Below are 19,294 nucleotides of genomic sequence, written 5' to 3' on the forward strand. Positions count from 1 at the left end.
AAAGTAGTTCCTTGTAAAAAAGATGAAATAAACAAGAAGGCATTTGAAAAATTCAATAAGGAACACAGTACAGCAGCTGCAACAGTGGATGAGGTAATTCCTTCAGAAAGATTTGAGGTGCCTGGTTGTGAAATTAATCTTTGGACAGCAGAAGAACAGAAAGTTTTGGAACAGGCACTAAAGACATATCCAGTTAACACACCTGAACGATGAGAGAAAATAGCAGCTACTGTTCCAGGAAGAACCAAGAAAGATTGCATGAAGAGATACAAGGAACTTGTTGAAATGGTTAAAGCGAAAAAAGCTGCACAAGACCAATACTGCTAGACTGAAGAAGTGAAATGATCCACAATCCCTTTTATCATTGTGCATGTGTTATTTGATAATAAAATGGTAAAATCCAAAAAAAAAAGTAGTTCCTTGTGAAGCACTGGGTATTCCAAGGTAAGATGTGCATTCATTATGTGAATGCACATCCTACCTACTTGCTAGCTTGGCTTCTTGCTCTGTCTACTTAGAAAACTAGATATTAAATGAGAAATCTTGACAACATGATCAATTGGGGACTGAGAGATTGTGCAGTAGCAGAGCTGGGAGTTTCATTGAGAACAGACACCTGCAGAATCGCCAGTGTTGAGGATCAGATTAACAATGTGGACTTGAAGGATAGATTAATGTGTAAAATTAATGGAAGTCATCAAATGAGAATTGGAAAGCAGCACTGAACATAACTTGTGTTGTAGAAACAATGAGAAAATGGGGTTGAGGATAATTGGATTTAATAAATGGTATAGTACCTATTATTAATGAAAAGAGTAGTGTTAATGGAGGAGTTGTTGAAGCTGACTACAAGTTCAGTTTTGCAGACGTGAAAGAGGTCAGTTGAGTCATTATTTCTTCTTTGAACATCAAACTGATAATTTTCCCTGGTGAGGAATTGGAACTATCATGTAATATGATTTGATGTAGAAATCCAAAATTTTTGTTGCTAGAGCGCATCCCGAGATCCATGGTTGTTGGGTAAAGCTATGTGAAGAATAGGAAATATCAGGATATTTGGAAAATGTTGTAATATTCACAACAATATCTGTGTGGACTTGTATACAGTGCCTGTAAAAGTATTCACCCCCAACATTGAATCACAGTGGATTTATTTTGTTTCTTTACATTGACCAACAAAAAAAGACTCTTTTGTGTCAAAGTGAAAACAGATCTCTACAAAGTGATGTAAATTAGTACAAATATAAAACATAAAATAATTGATTACATAGGTATTAACCCCTCCCCCTTTAATACGATACACCAAATCATCATGGGTGCAGTCAGCTGGTTTTAGAAGTCATATAATTAGTTAAATGGAGATCTGTTTCTGGAGACCTGTGTGCAGTCAAGGTGTTTCAATGGACCGTATTAAGAATACACCCTGTACCTGGAAGGTCCGGCTGCTTATGTATCAGTACCCTGGCAAAATCTACACCATGAAGACAAAAGAACACTCCAAGCAACTCCGCAAAAAGGTTATTGAAAAGCACAAGTCAGGAGATGGATACAGAAAATTTCCAAGGCACTGAATATCCTTTGTAGTACAATTAAGTCAATCATCAAGAAATGGAAAGAATATGGCACAGCTGTAAATCTACCTAGAACAGCTGTGTTCAAAAGACAGAGTGGCTGTGCACGAAGGAGGCAGTTCTGGAGGAGTTACAAACTTCAGTGGCTGAGATGCGAGAGAATGCATATACAACAACTGTTGCCCAGGTGCTTCACTAATTGGAGTTTTATGGGAGAGTGGCAAAGTGAAAGCTACTGTTGGGAAAAACAACTCACATGAAATCTCAGCTTGAGTTTGCCAGAAGCATGTGAGAGGCTCTGAAGTCAGCTGGAAGAAGGTTCTATGGTCTGATGAAACCAAAATCGAGCATTTTGGCCAATAGACTAAATGCTATGCACATAATCAAAAACACACCATCCCTGCCATCCATGGTGGTGGGTGCAACATGCTGTGGGGATGCTTCATGCAGCAGACCCTGGAAGGCTTGTGAAGGTAGAGAGTAAAATGAATGCAGCAGAATACAGGGAGATCCTGGAGGAAAACCTGATACAGACTGCAAGATAACTGCGACTTGGGAGAAAATTTATTTTCCAGCAAGACAATGACCCCAAGCATAAAAGCCAAAGCTTCACAGGAATGGCTTAAAAACAACAAAGGTAATGTCCTGGAGAGGCCAAGTCAGAGTCCAGACCTCAATCCAACTGAGAATTTATGACTGGACTTGAAAAGGGCTGTTCACTCACAATCCTGTGCAATCTGACAAAGCTTGAGAGGTTTTGTAAAGAATGGGGAAAAATTGCAGTGTCCAGATGTGCAAAGCTAATAGAGACCTATCCACACAGGCTCAAGAGTGTAATTGCTGCCAAAGGTGCATCTACTAAATACAGGTTTCCCCCACCATCTGAAGGTAGAGTGTTCCTATGAAACAGTTCGTAAGCTGGAATGTCGTAAAGCGAAGAAGCAATTACCATTAATTTATATGGGAAAAATCTGTGAGCGTTCACAGACCCAAAAATAACCTACCAAATCATGCCAAATAACACAAAACCTAAAATAACAGTAACATATAGTAAAAGCAGGAATGATATGATGAATACGCAGCCTATATAAAGTAGAAATACTTTTCCACAGTCATTACCGCACTGTTCTCCGTAGCGAAAATCTCACACAAGCGCTCTCGGCAGAAACGCAACGCAAGTGCTCTCCAGTAACTTTTAAGCTATGAAGCTGCCAAATCATACCAAATAACATGTAAAAATACACAGCTGATATAAAGTAGAAATAATGTATGTACAGTGTAAACGGGAATTGGGACAGTGCTGAGCACACTGATGATGGTGTTTTAGGCTGAGTCATCAGAGGTTGGGGTGGTGCAGTGGCCCCCACCCTCCGGGCAGCGAACCGATAGTGGCAATCGCCTCTGATCTGGGCTGACATTTGCGTGCCGGGCGGCACCTAATTAATTAGCTTGTTTATTTCGTCTTTTTTTCTTAAAGATGTGCTGGGTGCATCCCGGCTACTGCTGCTTTCTTCGCGGATCGGTATCGGTTCACTGCCCGGGGGTTGGGGTGGTGGGACACTGGGGTGTCATCTCGATGTCTGTTTCCATCAGGGCAGGCAGGTCATCTTCTTCTATGTCTGCCTGCCTTGATGTCGAAGGTTGAGGTTCGTCGTCTGCTGTGGTTGATGTGGAAGGCTTGCTTGACTGCTTAGCCTCACGCATTTTTAGATCATACAGTTCTTTGTAAGCACTCAAACCATCCTGCAAATATGCCCTAAACCGATGTACCCTTTCAAAATTGAAGTTGTACTTTAATATGATACACCAAATCATCACGTCGTACATTAAGTCGTACTTATCACTGCAGCGAAAATCTCACGCAGTTGTTTCACGTTCAGTTCCTGGATGACTTCACTTTCGGTCCATTCGCTACTGCATTCGGTTTTGATCGTTATCCTTTCCTCTTCCAATTGCATCAGCTCTTCATCTATCAGTTCTTGGTCATGGGATGCCAAAACCTCTTCAACACCATCTTCGTCAGCTTCCACAGCCAAACTCACTTTGTCCTTACTTTGTTCACCACAATTGAAACGCTTAATTATGTTTAGTTTTACGCTAAGTGTAACACCCATACGAGTTCTTTCAGGCTTTTCCGGTACCTTAGAACTCATCTTGCTAATGGCTGCTCACAGGCACGTGTTTAAGCAATACCAGCTAGAATGCCGTTTCGAATCTGGAGGAGGAGCAGCTGCTCGCTGCGCTGTTTTTTTCGGCGCTGCCTTTTTTCGTAAAAGTGAAAGCGCCTTCTGTTAGCGAAAACAGGTAACTACTGTAGGTCTTTTGTAACAGTGAGGTTTCGTAAAGCGAACGTTCGAAAAGCGGGGGACACCTGTACTGACTTGAAGGGGTTGAATACTTATGCAGTCCCCAATGTCATTACTATTTTGTGTTTTATATCTGTAATTAATTTAGATCACTTAGTAGAGATCTGTTTTCACTTTGATATGAAAGGCTCTTTTTCTGTTGATCAGTGTCAGAAAACCCAAGTTAATCCTCTGTGATTCGATGTTTTAAAACAATAAAATATGAAAACTTTCAAGAGGGGTGAATACTTTTTATAGGCACTGTACTTGACTCATACTGTCTTGTGTTCTCAAACTCTACTTCAGAGTTGGAAATGCTGAAGAAAATGGATCTCATGAGTGATAATGACTTGATGAATTGGTATTCAGACCTATTCCACCTTTAGCACACAGACTGCTATAGAGCCTTTCAAACACAGGGTAAAATTAAAGGGTAGATGTTTATTTAAACTTTGTGTGAAATATTTGTTTTAGAACAGGTAAGGAGGAGTTTTTGTTTAGTCAGTAGTGAATCTGGAAAGCTCTGCCACCAACTGCGGTGGAGGCCAAGTTCATGGGTATATTTAAGGTGGAAGTTGATAGTTTCCTGATCGGTTAGGGCATCAAAGGTTATGGCGAGAGGGCAGGTGTATATGGGGTTGAGTGGGCTCTGGGATCAGCCATGATGGAATGGCGGAGCAGACTCGATGGGTTGAATGGACTAATTATGCTCCTCTGCCTTATGGTCTTATTCCTACATCCCATCAAATATCATATATCGTTGTGATGATTGTACGTTCTAGTATCAATTATTTGGCGACAATAAAGTATCTCCATGCAGCCAGTCCCGTTGATAAATACTTTGTCATCTTGCTTTCTATCGGTTTTGGATTGTTCTAATTAACGGTGATCTTTTTCTCACCTATTGCAGACTGCAAATGGCAATGTTGAAGCAAAAGTGGTTTGCTTTTACAGAAGACGAGATATACCAAGCACCCTTATCGGACTGGCAGACAAACATGCAAGTAAGTTTTCCTTGCTGCTTTGGATCTTTATTGCAGTCTGCTTTTATGCAAATCAATTTGTTCTGTTTTTGGACCTACATTTGCATATGAACCAATAACTAATATAAATGCATAGAACTGAAATGTTTTGTGTTTGTTGGGGATGACCAGGTATCTGAAAAACTAGAGAATGAGATAAGGATTTTAACTAGACATTTCTAAATGTTAGCATTATAAAATGGCTGTTTTTTTTTTAAGTTGTGAAGTTGCTATTGTGATGCATATGGAAATGGAAGATGATTCCATGTGATGAATATCCACTCAACATTCGGAGTATATTGAGTGAAAAGTAGTAAATTAGTGTTCTTGAGAAAGAATGGTAAAGGCATTTGAACTGAACAGTGGACAGAGGATGCTAGAAGAGTAAAAGCATCCTACATGCACTGGATGAAGTAATTTTTTTTCAGTTTGCATTGTAGTATGGAATATTTTGCTCTGAAATGAATGTTTAGCCTTAAGATCAACCATGTTCAATAATGTAATTGATATGCTTTGCAAATTAAACATGCAGTAACTATCTCCTTCACCCACTCTGTTCTGACTTTCCCTGGTGCCCTTTGGCATTCATGACCCTGCAGTTCAGAGATAAAATTGGAACACAAGGTATGTCTCAATAGTCCATTGGTATCTTTACTGTGAAGGGCCATTATTTAATTTCTCATATGAAGGTTGATAGTATTCCCTCAGTCTGCACGGGATACTTAATTACTTGGATGATAGTAATATCATTAAATGAAGGCCTTGAACACTAACATTCACAAAAAGAATGATATAGCTGTTTTCATGTTTTGCTGATGGCACTGAAGGTGGTCAGAGCAATTCAATGATCTTGTTGCATAAATTATTTCCCTGAAACCTATCTTCAGACTGCCCCCCCCCCCGCTCTCTTTATTGCTTCAATTGTAGGGTCATGTCCCTTTGCCTACAATATGGGATGTGAGCAGATGTCAGGGAACTCAAAGCCAACCCAGGTGGTCATGGGGAAATGTGCAAAGTCTGAGCAAACAACAGCAGTCAGGATCAAGATTGGGACCTTAGAGATGTGTAACAATTGTACGTCGTGAACATCACTGTGCTCCCCAAAGTAGTGGCAGGACAGAATTTTAAGTTGAGCATTTGGTTGATCATGGCATCAAAAGTATTGGACATGATTTCCTGCTGATACATGAAATTGTGATATACTGGATATAAGCACCCCCTCCACGCACCCAGCACCAGTCATGTCTCTTTTCATAACCAATAAGTTGTTATACTTTTTAGATATATAGTAATGCTTTTTAGTTCTTCCCCAATGTCATTTAAATTAGTTGTTCTGTTAACTTTAGCAGTTTGACACTTTTCGGTACTGCACTTTGTAAATGAGGCTTTCATTCACCAGAAAAACGTGATTTCTCATCTTCCTCTGTTTTTCTCCTAAAAGTGTTGTCTGTTACTAAATATGGTTCTTTGGTGGCAGAGACCTGAATGACCATTGTTCATTGTGTGAATGTGCAAATTGGGAGTTGTTTGATTCTTGAAGTCATGCTAACTAAAGTGCCAAGGTGAAAGCAACGTACATCAAATACAACATCTAATTTTCAAGGGACAGGGAAATATGGGAGCTGATAAAGATCATCTAGTTTGTCAAGTCTATTCAAATCATTAAGGTAGTTGCTATATAAGCTGGGCTCCAATACTTAAGGTAGGCTCAACAAAAATCTGTCAATATAAGATGTGTGTCTTTCATATCGTTTCAGAACTGAACTGTTATTGCTTTTAATAAAGGACAATAATGAAATTGGGTAGATGACCAGAAGAAACCTTTGAATGGCCAATGAAGTTAGAGAGCCACTGACTGATTAAGATTTATGAAATTCTGATCAGTAGTGGTGAATACAGATTCAAAAGTAGCCTTTAAAAGAGAAATTGGAAAAATACTTGGGGTGAGGGGAAAAAAGGCTGTATGAGAATGAAACTAAATGGCATCCGGTTTTGCACAAACCGCTCTTTGTGAAGTGTTTTCTAACTTCTCTCCAGAAAAGCTTGCCACCTAAGCTTGGAATTCCCAGCCAGAAGAATCTCTGCAAAACTATAAATTCTACATCTTGAAAACGTAATGCTAGTCGTGTGGTTAATAGTATGGAGCACGGGAGCTCATAGGTACTTTTACCCATATCATTGAAAGCTGCCATGCAGATGCAGGAAGCACTTAGGAAGACAAGTGGCTTATTTCAAGGGGATTTCAGTAAGTGAGAAAAAATGTCTTCTACAGTTATAGATAGATACTTTTGTTTCCAAAAGAAATTACAGTGTCACAGTAGTATTACAAGTGCACAGATATAAATATTAGAAGAGAAGTAGAAAGTGTTTATAAAAAAAAGTTACCACAAACGGTCCAACGGGGGCGGGGGGGGTGGGGGCGGGGGCGCGGGGGTCATCACTTCCCTGGCTTTAGGTTGACTCGTTATAGAACCCAATGGCCGAGGATAAGAATGACCTCATAAAGCACTCTTTGGAGCAGCGCAGTTGTCTTAGTCTGTTACTAAATGTGAAATGTGCTCCTCTGTCCAGCCAAGGTGGCATGCAAAGGATGAGAAACATTGTCCAGAATTGCCAGGATTTTCCATAGGGTCCTTTGTTCTACCACAGCCTCCAGCATGTCCAGTTTTGACTCCTATAACAGAGCCAGCCTTTCTAATCAGTTTATTAAGCCTGTTGGTATCACCCGTGTTGATGCCTTTGCCCAAGCACACCACTGCATAGAAGATTGTACTGGCGACAACAGACTGGTCGAACACGTGAAAGACAGGCCTGTATACTCCAAAGGGCCTCAGTCTCCTCAGGAAATAGGAGCGACTTCTTAAGGGAGATCACAGCTAGAGTGTTGTAGAGAGGTTTTTAAAGAGCTCATCTTGTGAGATGAACAAACCTTTCTTCAGTCAGAATGTTGTGAATTCGTGGAAATCTCTACCTCAAAGTGTCCAATATGGTGTGTACTTTCCAAGCGATAAAGATATGGGTACTTGTTAAGATTATTTAGTCCCGTCTGCGCAATTTTCCATGGCTCTATGGAGTACATTTAAAAGAAGACAGTTTTTTCCTCAGCGGTTCAATCAAGGCATGACTGCGCAAGCGCATGGACGTCAGCAAATTAGACCGGCGGGAAGGATATAAAAGAAGAAAACTTTATAGAGTGGGACACAGAGTAGGAGGGCTTTGGTTCAATAGGGTTTGAGCGATAACAGTTCAAGGTGAGGTAAGCTAGTTGCGAGGAATAGGAAGTATGTCTGTGAGGCCGGTGTTCTGTACTGGGTGTCAGATGTGGGAAGTCCGTGAGACTCCCAGCTTCCCGAACGGCCACATCTGTGCCAGGTGCATCGAACTGCAGCTCCTTAGGGACAGTGTTAAGGATCTGGAGCTGCAGTTCAATGACCTTTGTCTGGTCAGGGAAAGTGAGGAGATGATAGAGAGGAGCTATAGGCAAGTAGTCACACTGGGGCCTTGGGAGACAGATAAGTGGATGGCAGTCAGGCGAGGGAAGAGCAAGAGTCAGATACTTGAGAGTGCCCCAGTGACTGGCCCCCTTAACAATAAGTACTCCTGTTTGAGTACTGTTGGGGGAGGCGGCCTACCTGGGGGAAGCAACAGTGGCCTCTGGCACAGAGTCTGACCCTGTGGCTCAGAAGGGTAGGGCAAGGAAGAGGATGGCAGCAGTGCTAGGGGACTCTTATAGTTAAGGATAAAGCAGGTTATTCTGTGGATGCAGGAAAGAAACACAGATGGTAGTTAGCCTCCCAGGTGCCAGGGTCCAGGATGTTTCTGATCGCATCCATGATATCCTGAAGTGGGAAGGTGAACAGCCAGAGGTCATGGTACATACTGGTACCAACGATACAGGTAGGAAAAGGGAGGAGGTTCTGAAAACAGACTACAGGGAGTTAGAAAGGAAGTTGAAAGCAGGACCTTAAAGGTAGTAATCTCAGGATTACTGCCTGTGCCATGAGGCAGTGAGTATAGGAATAGAGTAAGGTGGAGGATAAATGCGTGGCTGAGGGATTGGAGCAAGGGGCAGGGATTCAGATTTCTGTATCATGTGGACCTCTTTTGGGACAAGCGTGGCCTGTACAAAAAGGATGGGTTGCACTTCATTCCGAGGGGGACCAATATCCTGGCAGGGAGGTGTGCTAAGGCTATCAGGGAGAGTTTAAACTAGAATTGCTGGGGGAATGGGAACCAAACTGAAGAGACGGAGGAAGGGGTGGTTGGCTCACAATTAGAGAAAGTTTGCAAGCAGTGCGAGAGGGAGAATAGGCAGGTGTTAGAAGAGGGATGCACACAGACTGATGGTTTGAGATGTGTCTATTTCAATGCAAGTAGCATCATGAGCTTAGAGCATGGATCAGTACTTGGAGCTATGATGTTGTGGCCATTACAGGGATTTGGATGGCTCAGAGGCCCGAATACTTACTTCGTGTGCCAGGCTTTGGATGTTTCAGAAAAGATAGGGAGGGAGGCAAAAGAGGTGGGGGCATGGCACTGTTGGTCAGAGATAGTGTCATGGCTGCAGAAAAGGAGGAAGTCATGGAGGAATTGTCTACTGAGTCTCTGTGAGTGGAAATTAAGAACAGGAAGGGGTCAATAACTCTACTGAGTGTCTTACAGACCCCCCAATAGTAACAGGGACATCAAGAAGCAGATAGGGAGACAGATTCTGGAAAGGTATAATAATAACAGGGTCGTGGTGGTGGGAGATTTTAATTTCCCAAATATTGATTGACATCTTCCGAGAGGAAGGGGTTTAGATGGGGTGGGGTTTGTTAGGTGTGTTCAGGAAAGTTTCCTGACATAATATGTAGATAAGCCTACAAGAGGAGAGGCTGTACTTGATCTGGTATTGGGAAATGAATCTGGTTGGTTGTCAGGTCTCTCAGTGGGAGAGCATTTTGGAGATAGTGATCACAATTCTATCTCCTTTACCATAGCATTGGAGAGGGATAGAAACAGACAAGTTAGGAAAGCGTTTAATTGGAGTAAGGGGAAATATGAGGCTATCAGGCAGGAACTTGGAAGTATCAACAGATGTTCTCGGGTAAAGATATGGCAGAAATATGGCAAATGTTCAGGGGATATTTGCGTGATGTTCTGCATAGGTACGTTTCAATGAGATGGAAAGGATGGTAGGGTACAGGAACTGTAGTGTACAAAGGCTGTTGAAAATCTAGTCAAGAAGAAAAGGAAAGCTTAGGGAAAGATTCAAAAAACTAGTTAATGATAGAGATCTAGAAAATTATAGGGCAGGAAGGAGCTTAAGAATGAATTTAGGAGAATCAGAAGGGACCATGAGAAGGCCTTGGTGAGCAGGATTAAGGAAAACCCCAAGGCATTCTACAAGTATGTGAAGAGCCCGAGAATAAGACGTGAGAGAATGGGACCAATCATGTGTGACAGTGGAAAAGTGTGTATGGAACCAGAGGAGTTAGTGGAGGTACTTAATGAATACTTTGTTTCAGTATTCACTACGGAAAAGGGCCTTGGTGATCGTAGGGATGACTTATAGCAGACTGAAAAGCTTGAGCATATAGACACTAAGAAAGAGGATGTGCTGGAGCTTTTGGAAAGCATCAAGTTGGATAAGTCACCGGACCGGACGAGATATACCCTAGGCTACTGTGGGAGGCGACAGAGGAGATTTCTGATCCTATGGCGATTATCTTTGCATCATCAATGGGGACAGGCGAGGTTCCGAAGGACTGGAGGGATGCAGATGTTGTTCCCTTGTTCAAGAAAGGGAGTAGAGATAGCCCAGGAAATTATAGATCAATGAGTCTTACTTCAGTGGTTGGTAAGTTGATGGAGAAGATCCTGAGAGGCAGGATTTATGAACATTTGGAGAGGCATAATATGATTAGGAATCGTCAGCATGGCATTGTGAAAGACAGGTCATGCCTTACGAGTCTGATTGAATTTTTTGAGGATATGACTAAACGCATTGATGAAGGTAGAGTATATGGTAGAGTATGTAGTGTATATGGATTTCAGCAAGGCATTTAACAAGGTACCCCATGCAAGGCTTATTGAGAAAGTAAGGAGGCATGGGATCCAAAGGGACATTGCTTTGTGCATCCAGAATTGGCTTGCCCACAGAAGGCAAAGAGTGGTTGTAGACGGGTCATATTCTGTACGGAGGTCATATTCTGTACCAGTGGTGTGCCTCAGGGATCTTTTCTGGGACCCCTTCTCTTCGTGATTTTTATAAATGACGTGGATGAGGAAGTGGAGGGATGGGTTAGTAAATCTGCTGATGACACAAAGGTTGGGGGTGTTGTAGGTAGTGTGGAGGGCTGTCAAAGGTTACAGCAGGACATCAATAAGATGCAAAACTCGCTGAGAAGTGGTAGATGGAGTTCAAACCCAGGTAAGTGTGAGGTGGTTCATTTTGGTAGGTCAAGTATGATGGCAGAATATAGTATTAATGGTAAGACTCTTAGTGTGGAGGATCAGAGGGATCTTGGGGTCAGAGTCCTTAGGACACTCAAAGCTGCTGCACAGGTTGACTCTGTGGTTAAGAAGGCATATGGTGCATTGGCTTTCATCAATCATGGGATTGAGTTTAAGAGCCAAGAAGTAATGTTGCAACTGTATAGGACCCTGGTCAGACCCCACTTGGATTACTGTGCTCAGTTCTGGTCACCTCACTACAAGAAGGATGTGGAAACTATAGAAAGAGTTCAGAGGAGATTTACGAGGATGTTGCCTGGATTGGGGAGCATGCCCTATGAGAATAGGATGAGTGAACCATGCCCTATGAGAATAGCTTGACTGAACTTGGCCTTTTTTCCTTGGAGCAACAGAGGATGAGAGGTGACCTGATAGAGGTGTAGAAGATGATGAGAGGCATTGATCGTGTGATAGTTGGAGGCTTTTTCCCAGGGCTGAAATGGCTAACAAGAGAGGGCACAGTTTTAAGGTCCTTGGAAGTAGGTACAGAGAAGATGTCAGGGGCAAGTTTTTTATGTAGATTGTCGTGAGTGCGTGGAATGGGCTGCCGGTGACAGTGGTGGAGACGGATACAATAGAGTCTTTTAAGAGACTCCTGGATGGGTACATGGAGCTTAGAAAAATAGAGGGCTATGGGTAACCCTAGGTAATTTCGAAAGTAAGTATGTGTTCGGCATAGTATCATGGGCCGAAGGGCCCATATCGTGCTGTAGGTTTTCTAGTTTTTCTATGAGCCTAGAAAGAGACCTTCACAATATTTTAAAGCTCATTTAGTTCTGAAATTTCAAAACTCAAAGGGTGGTGGATCTTTAGAGTTCTGTATACCAGCGGCCTAGGGAAACTTTGCTGTTGATTGTATTCAAAACCTAGATCGGTACATATCTGGATTTAAAAGGGATCATGGGATAAGGTAGTTAAATGATCAGCTGTGATCTTATTGAATGCTGGAGCAGGCTTGAGAGGCTAAATGGCCTACTCCTATTTCTTTTGTTCTTAAAACACTTGTATAATTTCTCTTTGAAACTTTACTGTTGAAGAATTGATGTTCTGTGTTCTCTTTTGAAAGAGTGGTGGACAGCTATAGCCTTACAAGGGTTAAGGATCAATTAGTGATCAGGCTTCAGCGGGAGCTACAGGTGTCACTAATGTCACTGCATGTCTTAACTCGTTCCACAGTAGCTGGCGGCACAGCAGTGTAGCGATTAGCACAACTGCTTTATGCTTCCAGCTGTAAGATCTGCTTTCGATTTGTGTTGCAGTCTGCATGGAGTTGTACATTCTCTCCGTGACTGTGTGGGTTTCCTCTGGGTGCTCCAGTTTCCTCCCACGTTCCAAAAAACATGTAGTTAGGATTAGTGAGTTGTGGGCATGCTCTTTTGGCACACGGAAGCGTGATGACACATGTGGGCTGCCCATCTCAATCCTTGCTGATATAATTTGACACAAACAGCTCATTTTGATGTATGTAAAAATAAAGCTAATTGCTGTCTGTGCATATTTACATAACAAACTGCAGCAGACTTCGGAGAGATGCAAGGGAATGAAATGGTTGAAAATAGTTGTTAAAGTGTTTGTTTCCTTTTGCGTGCAGCTATTACAGGCGATGTTGCTGAACATTGAGAAATGGAAATGGGGTGGGGTGTGGTGGGTCTGCCTTTGGGCCACAAAGCAGCAGGTTTACATATCAACCAACATACATTAAAGTTGCTGGTGAACGCAGCAGGCCAAGTGCATCTATAGGAAGAGGTGCAGTTGACGTTTCAGGCCGAGACCCTTCGTCAGGACTAAGTCGACTGCACCTCTTCCTATAGATGCTGCTTGGCCTGCTGCGTTCACCAGCAACTTTAATGTATGTTGCTTGAATTTCCAGCATCTGCAGAATTCCTGTTGTTTAGGTTTACATATCTTGCAGTTTGTATTGTCTTTTATCTTTTGTGTAGATTAAAGTATTCGTTGTGTCTTCAGGCTTCTTTCTGAGGAAATTCTTCAACATCTCACACTACCTTGATAGCTGGCTTGGATTTAACCATCTGTAACCCAGATTTTCTTAATTTGAATATTCTTTGCTTCTTGTTGTCTTGCACTTTGTACAGCAGGTTTAGTCATTTCATGTTGGAGCTACCTAACCCTGCCCTCTCAAAGTGTGATTGCTTATTTTGATTTATTGGATAGATTTACGATTACTGCAGTTTTCTGCTCTTGTCAATTTTTATGCGCAATTCTTCGTTATTTTTTCAACCAGTACTGCACTTTTGCCATAACTGCATCAAACCTGTCGCTGAAATGCAACTTGGATGTCTCCCCCCCTCCCCCCCCCCACTTAATTCTTGGATTGCACAAAGGGTTTGTTGAAGATATTTTTATTTCATTTGGAGGGTCATCATAAGTTTTGTTTGACGGTAGACAAAGTAGGTCAAAAAGCTACTGCCTGATTTATAAAGTTGTGTAATAAGGAAATCAATACAAATATATATGTATTTTAACATTCATTTTAAGAACTGTGGGCTTTGCAGGCTGAACCAGCATTTAATTGTCCATCCCTAGTTGCCTTGAGAAAATGCTGGTGAACTGACCTCTTGTACCACTGCAGTCCTTGTGATGTGGGTCCTCACAGTGCTTTTCGGGAGAGTTCCATGGTTTTGACCCAGTGATGAAGAACTGACAATATACTTCCAAGTCAGGACGATTTGTGGCTTTGAGGACAACTTCCAGGTGGTGGATCTATTCCAACGCTGTTACTGCCTTGTTCTTTATGCTGGTAGAGGTCGTGGGTTTTGAAGATACTAATCAGTATACTTGGTGAGTTGCTGGTTGCATTCTGTAAGTAAGGCAAGCTGCTGCTTCCCTGTTGGTTGTGGGGTGTATTAATTGTTGTGGATGGGTCACATGTCTAGCAGGCTACTATGTTGTGTATGGTGTTGAGCAGCTTGAATGTTGAAACTGCAGTCATCCAGATCAGTGTTTCATCATCTTGAGCCATGTAGGTGGTGGACTGGCTTTCAGACGCTTGGAGCTAAGTTGCTTGCTGTGGGATTACATACATGCTTTTATATTCTAGTCTTCATGAAATGAAAGCTAATATGGCATTTCCCTTCCTTACCATTGACTCGACCTACAATTTAACTTTTAGGGAATCCTGCACGAGGAATCCCAAGTCCCTTTGCACCTCTGATTTTTGAATTTTCTCCCCATTAGAAATTAGTCTGTGCTTTCATTCCTTCTACCAAAGTGCATGACCATACAACCCTATGCTATATTCCATCTGCCCCTTCTTTGCCTGTTCTCCCAATCTGTGGACACCCCGCTTCCTCAAAGCTATTGGCTCCTCTACCTATCTTTGTATTGTCTGCAAACTTGGCCACAAAGCAATCAATTCTTCCATCCAAATCATTGATGTGTAATGTGAAAAGAAGTAGTTCCAACACCGACCCCTGCGGAACTCTACTAGCCCACCAGCAGCCAACCAGAAACGGCCTCCCACATTTGGCCCTCTGCTAGTCAACCTGACTTCTACCCATGCTTATATCTTTCCTATAATACCATGGGCTCTATCTTGCTCAGCAGCCTCATGCGTGGCACCTTGTCAAAGACCTTCTGAAAATCTATTTGAACAATATCTGCTCACTCCTTTGTCTATTCCATTTGTTATTTTCTCAAAGAATTCCAAAAGATTTGTCAGGCAAGATTTTCCTTTCACATGCTGACTTTGGCCTATTTTGTCATGTGCCTCCAAGTACCCTAAAACCTCATCCTTAATAGTAGACTCTTCACATCTTTCCAACCACTGAAGTCAGGCTAACTGGCCTATCATTTCCTTTTCTTCTCTCTCTCACTCTCCCTTCTTAAGTGTGGAGTGACATTTGCAATTTTCCTGTCCTGCAGAACCATGCCAGATCTAGCGATCTTTACTTAGTGCTGCAACAATGTCTTCAGCTCCCTCTTTCAGAACCCTGGGGCTTAGTTCATCTGGTCTAGGTGACTTCAGATCTTTCAGCTTCCTAAGCACCTTACTCCCCTAGTAATAGCAATTGCATTTACTTCTGCCCCCTGACACTCTTGAACTTCCAGTGTATTGTTAGTGTCTTACACAGAGAACACTGATGCAAAAATACTTATTTAGTACGTCCTCCATTTCCTTGTCCCCCACTACAACATTTCCAGCATCATTTTCCAGCTGTTCAACAAATGGTCAAATGGTTCTGTTTGTTATCAGAGAATGTATACAGTATACAACCTGAAATACTTAGTCATCGCAGATGTCCATGAAGAATAGAAGAACCCCAAAAAATGAACAGAAAAACATTAGAACCCCAAGGCTCCCTCTCCCCACTCACCTCTTCACCCATTTCAGCAAAAATCATCAGCACCCACCACCTACTAAGCAATAGCAAAGCACCCAAAGACAGACCATGATCTGCAGTCAACAAAAACTAATGTTTACCTGACAGTTTGACATACAAGTTCTCTCTCACTAACAAGAGAAAAATGTCACCCATTTCACAGTCGCTGTTACGGTATTACAGTCTGTCGCTTCGTTTTTATTCCGAGATTCTCCAACCTGAGAATTGGCAGCAAACTCTCCCCACCATCGAGAGACAGGGCGGGGGGGGGTGCGCGGACAGAGTACGATTGCTCAGTTACAGAGACCTCCATCTGTACAACTGCCACAGTGAAATCCTGATGTTCCTTCTCCCACTACACCTCAGTCGGCAGTACCGTCCTGGAATTGCAGACGTCATCTTCCAACCCATGCCTGGAGAATGTCAGCAAATGGCCGGCTGGCGAGCTTCAGGAGTAGGAACTCACCTGCAGTAAAAAAAAATTAGTTTGAATGCCACTGTAGATCAGGACCTTGATAAAACCCCAGCCACCTTGAAATGAAAAAAGAAATGACATTAAAGAGAGGAATTTAAGCTGTTTCCCCAGATGAGTTCAAAGAGACAGCCACTTGGCACCATCTTAACTCCGGTCATCTACTCTCACCTCTCCTTTCCTCTTGATAGATCTGAAAAAACTTTTGGTATCCTGTTTGACACTATTGGCTAGATAACTTTCATATTTCACTTTTCTCTCTTTATGGCTTTTTAGTTGCCTTCTGTTAGTCTTTAAAAGCTTCTCAATCCTCTGCCTTCTCACTAATTTTTGCTATATTATACCCTCTCTTTTTTGCTTTTATGCTTTCTTTGACTTCCCTTGTCAGCCACAGTGGCTTCATCCTCCTTTTAGAGTACTTCTTCATACTTGGGATGTATTTTTCCTGTGCCTTCCAAATTGTACCCAGAACTCCAGCCTTTGCTGTTCTGCCGTTATCCCTGCTAGGGTCCCCTTCCAAACAATTTTGGCAATCTTCGCTCTTATGCCTTTGTAATTCCCTTTACTCCACTGTAATACTGAAGCATCTGATTTTAACTTCTTCAATTGCAGGGTGAATTTATTTGTTTTTATTTATTAAGGTAGTGTGAAACAGGCCCTTCTGGCCCTTCGAGCTCTTCGAGCTATACCACACAGCAATCCCAGCCTAATCATGGGACAATTTGCAATGACAAATCAGTCTACCAATTGGTATGTCTTTGAGCTGTGGGAGGAAACTGGAGCACCCGGAGGGAAACCCATGCAGTCACGGGGAGAACATACAAACTCCTTACTGACAGCGGCGGGAAATTCTATCATATTAAGATACTGTCTTGTAAGGTTTCCTTTATCTTCAACTCCTTAATTAAATCACTACTCAACACCCAATCCAGAATTGCTTTTCCCTTCATGGGCTTAACCAAGAGCAACTCTAAAATGCCATCTTGTAGGTATTCTACGAACTCCCCCTCTTGGGATCCAGCACTAACCCGATTTTCCCTATCTAACTGTATAGTGAAATGAGCCATAACATAAGCAACATTGCCCTTTTTTTGCATTTCTTCTATTGTAATTTGTAGCCCATATCCTGGATACTGTTTGGAGGCCTGTACAAATTCCCATCAGGATTTTTTTTTATCCTTGCAGTTTTTTAACTTTACCCACAAAGATTCTACATCTTCTGATCCTATATCACCTCTTTCTAAAGATTTGATTTCAATTATGCCAAAAGATGCCCCCACGCCCTTTGCCTACCTGCTTGTCCTTTTGAAATAATGTGTTCATCTCCCAAATGTGATCTTCCTTCAGCCACAACTCACTGAAGCCCACATCATTCCAGCCAGTTTCTAACTGCACTACAAGATCCTCTACCTTATTTTGTATACTGCATGAATTCAATCCTGTATTCATCATCCTTTTCAATTTTGACCGCCTATTACTTTGACATCCTACTGACTGCAATTTTGCCCTATCAACTGCCTGTCCTTCCTGTCAATCTCAGTACACAGTGCATCCACTTGTGCCAACTGCCCCATCCAAGGCACTATTACTCTGTTTCCCATTCCCCTGCCAAATTAGCTTAGACCCTTCCCAACAGTTCTAGCAAACCTGTCCGCAAAGATTTCATCCCCCCCCCCCCCCCAGGTTCGGGTCATCCTTTTTGTTGTAGGTCATACCTTTGCCAGAAGAGGTCCCAATGATCCAGAAATCTGAAACCTTGCCCCCTGCACCAGTTCCTCAGCCACACATTCATCTGCCAAATCATCCTGTTTGTACCCTCACTGGCATGTGGTACAGATGTTCCTAGAGGTCCTGCTTTTCAGCTTTCTACCTAACTCCCTATATTTATATTGATATCCCTTGATGTCTAAGGCAGTTGTTGTTGCTTTGCTTCTGGAGTTCAAATTCTTTTGTGTATGTTTGGACCAAGGTTGTACTGAGTGGAGTGACTTTGGTAGAACCGAAGCCCTTTTTGAACAGGCACTGTTCTAATGGAAAATCCCATTCATGACTTGGTAGCATTCCTTTCTGAGTTGGAATGATTATGCTCCACAACAAAGTCTTGTGAATGATCCAGGTTGCCAAAGGTTTTCTCTCTCAGACATTAAATTGAGATCCTTTCTACCATTATGGTTGGCCTCTGCAGAGCAGCAAAGTAATAGTGAATCTTGGTCCCTTTGCATAACTTAGGTATCTATCCTTTATAAGGTTGAGGCAAAAACTTGTGTCTGGAAGCACCCTACTTGTGGAATAGTTACTGGACTGGATTGAAATGGTTAATTGTTCAGTTAGTTTAATAATAGTTGAAAGGGTGAAGTAAAACTGTGTGTGAGGCCACAACTTTGCCCTTCTTAGGTTACATCTTGCACATTATGATTATACGTGTACAGAGTGAGATCTCTACAGAGTTGGAGGTGGGGGTGGTACCAAAGGAATGTGGCAGAAGTAATTTATTAAGTTTCTGATGCCATTAGCTTTTTTCTTTGGTGAAGAAACATTGCATTGTTTTACCATAATTACAGGGCTTAACAGGGACAGTAAGTTTAAATTATATTGTAGCATTGCTACCTGTTTTTGGCAAAACCTTTTCTTAAGGTACACTATGAAAGTTGGTTTTGGTATTGAGATTTGGAGCTTCCTGGTCACTTGTTCATTGTGTGTACCATCTGCCTGGTTCTGCCTGCAGGCTCCGTGGGCAGCTGGTGCTGTTGTTCTGAGTGAACAGAGAAGCTTATTCTGTTGTTCATATTGAAGTTCCCTTTGATTACCCAGGCAGAAAGTACGTGATCATTAATAAACTTGGCTATTTGCCACCCAGTTTGCCAGGACTATCTTGATTTTTGATAGAACATTTATTGACATGCAGTGTTTAATTTAGACCCTTCAAGCCACAACACCACCCCAACAACCCCACAACCCCAATTAACCCTAACCTAATCACGGTACAGTTTACAATGACCAGTTAACCTACTCAGTACTTTGGTCTGTAGGGGGAAACTGGAACACC

At 42.2% G+C, this 19,294-nt stretch overlaps 1 protein-coding gene across 3 annotated transcripts in view; it reads left to right on the forward strand.

The window, feature by feature from the left end:
• LOC134352854 (metastasis-associated protein MTA1-like) overlaps positions 1-19,294 on the forward strand; it is a 181,339-nt gene that overhangs the window by 77,101 nt on the left and 84,944 nt on the right. For all 3 annotated transcript variants that reach the window (XM_063060373.1, XM_063060371.1, XM_063060372.1), the window contains exon 3: positions 4,827-4,920. In XM_063060373.1, the coding sequence (XP_062916443.1) occupies positions 4,827-4,920 (94 nt within the window). The remainder of the gene's footprint in view (positions 1-4,826; positions 4,921-19,294) is intronic.

Source organism: Mobula hypostoma, chromosome 10 (genome assembly GCF_963921235.1).
Source record: "Mobula hypostoma chromosome 10, sMobHyp1.1, whole genome shotgun sequence".
NCBI classification, from domain to species: domain Eukaryota; kingdom Metazoa; phylum Chordata; class Chondrichthyes; order Myliobatiformes; family Myliobatidae; genus Mobula; species Mobula hypostoma.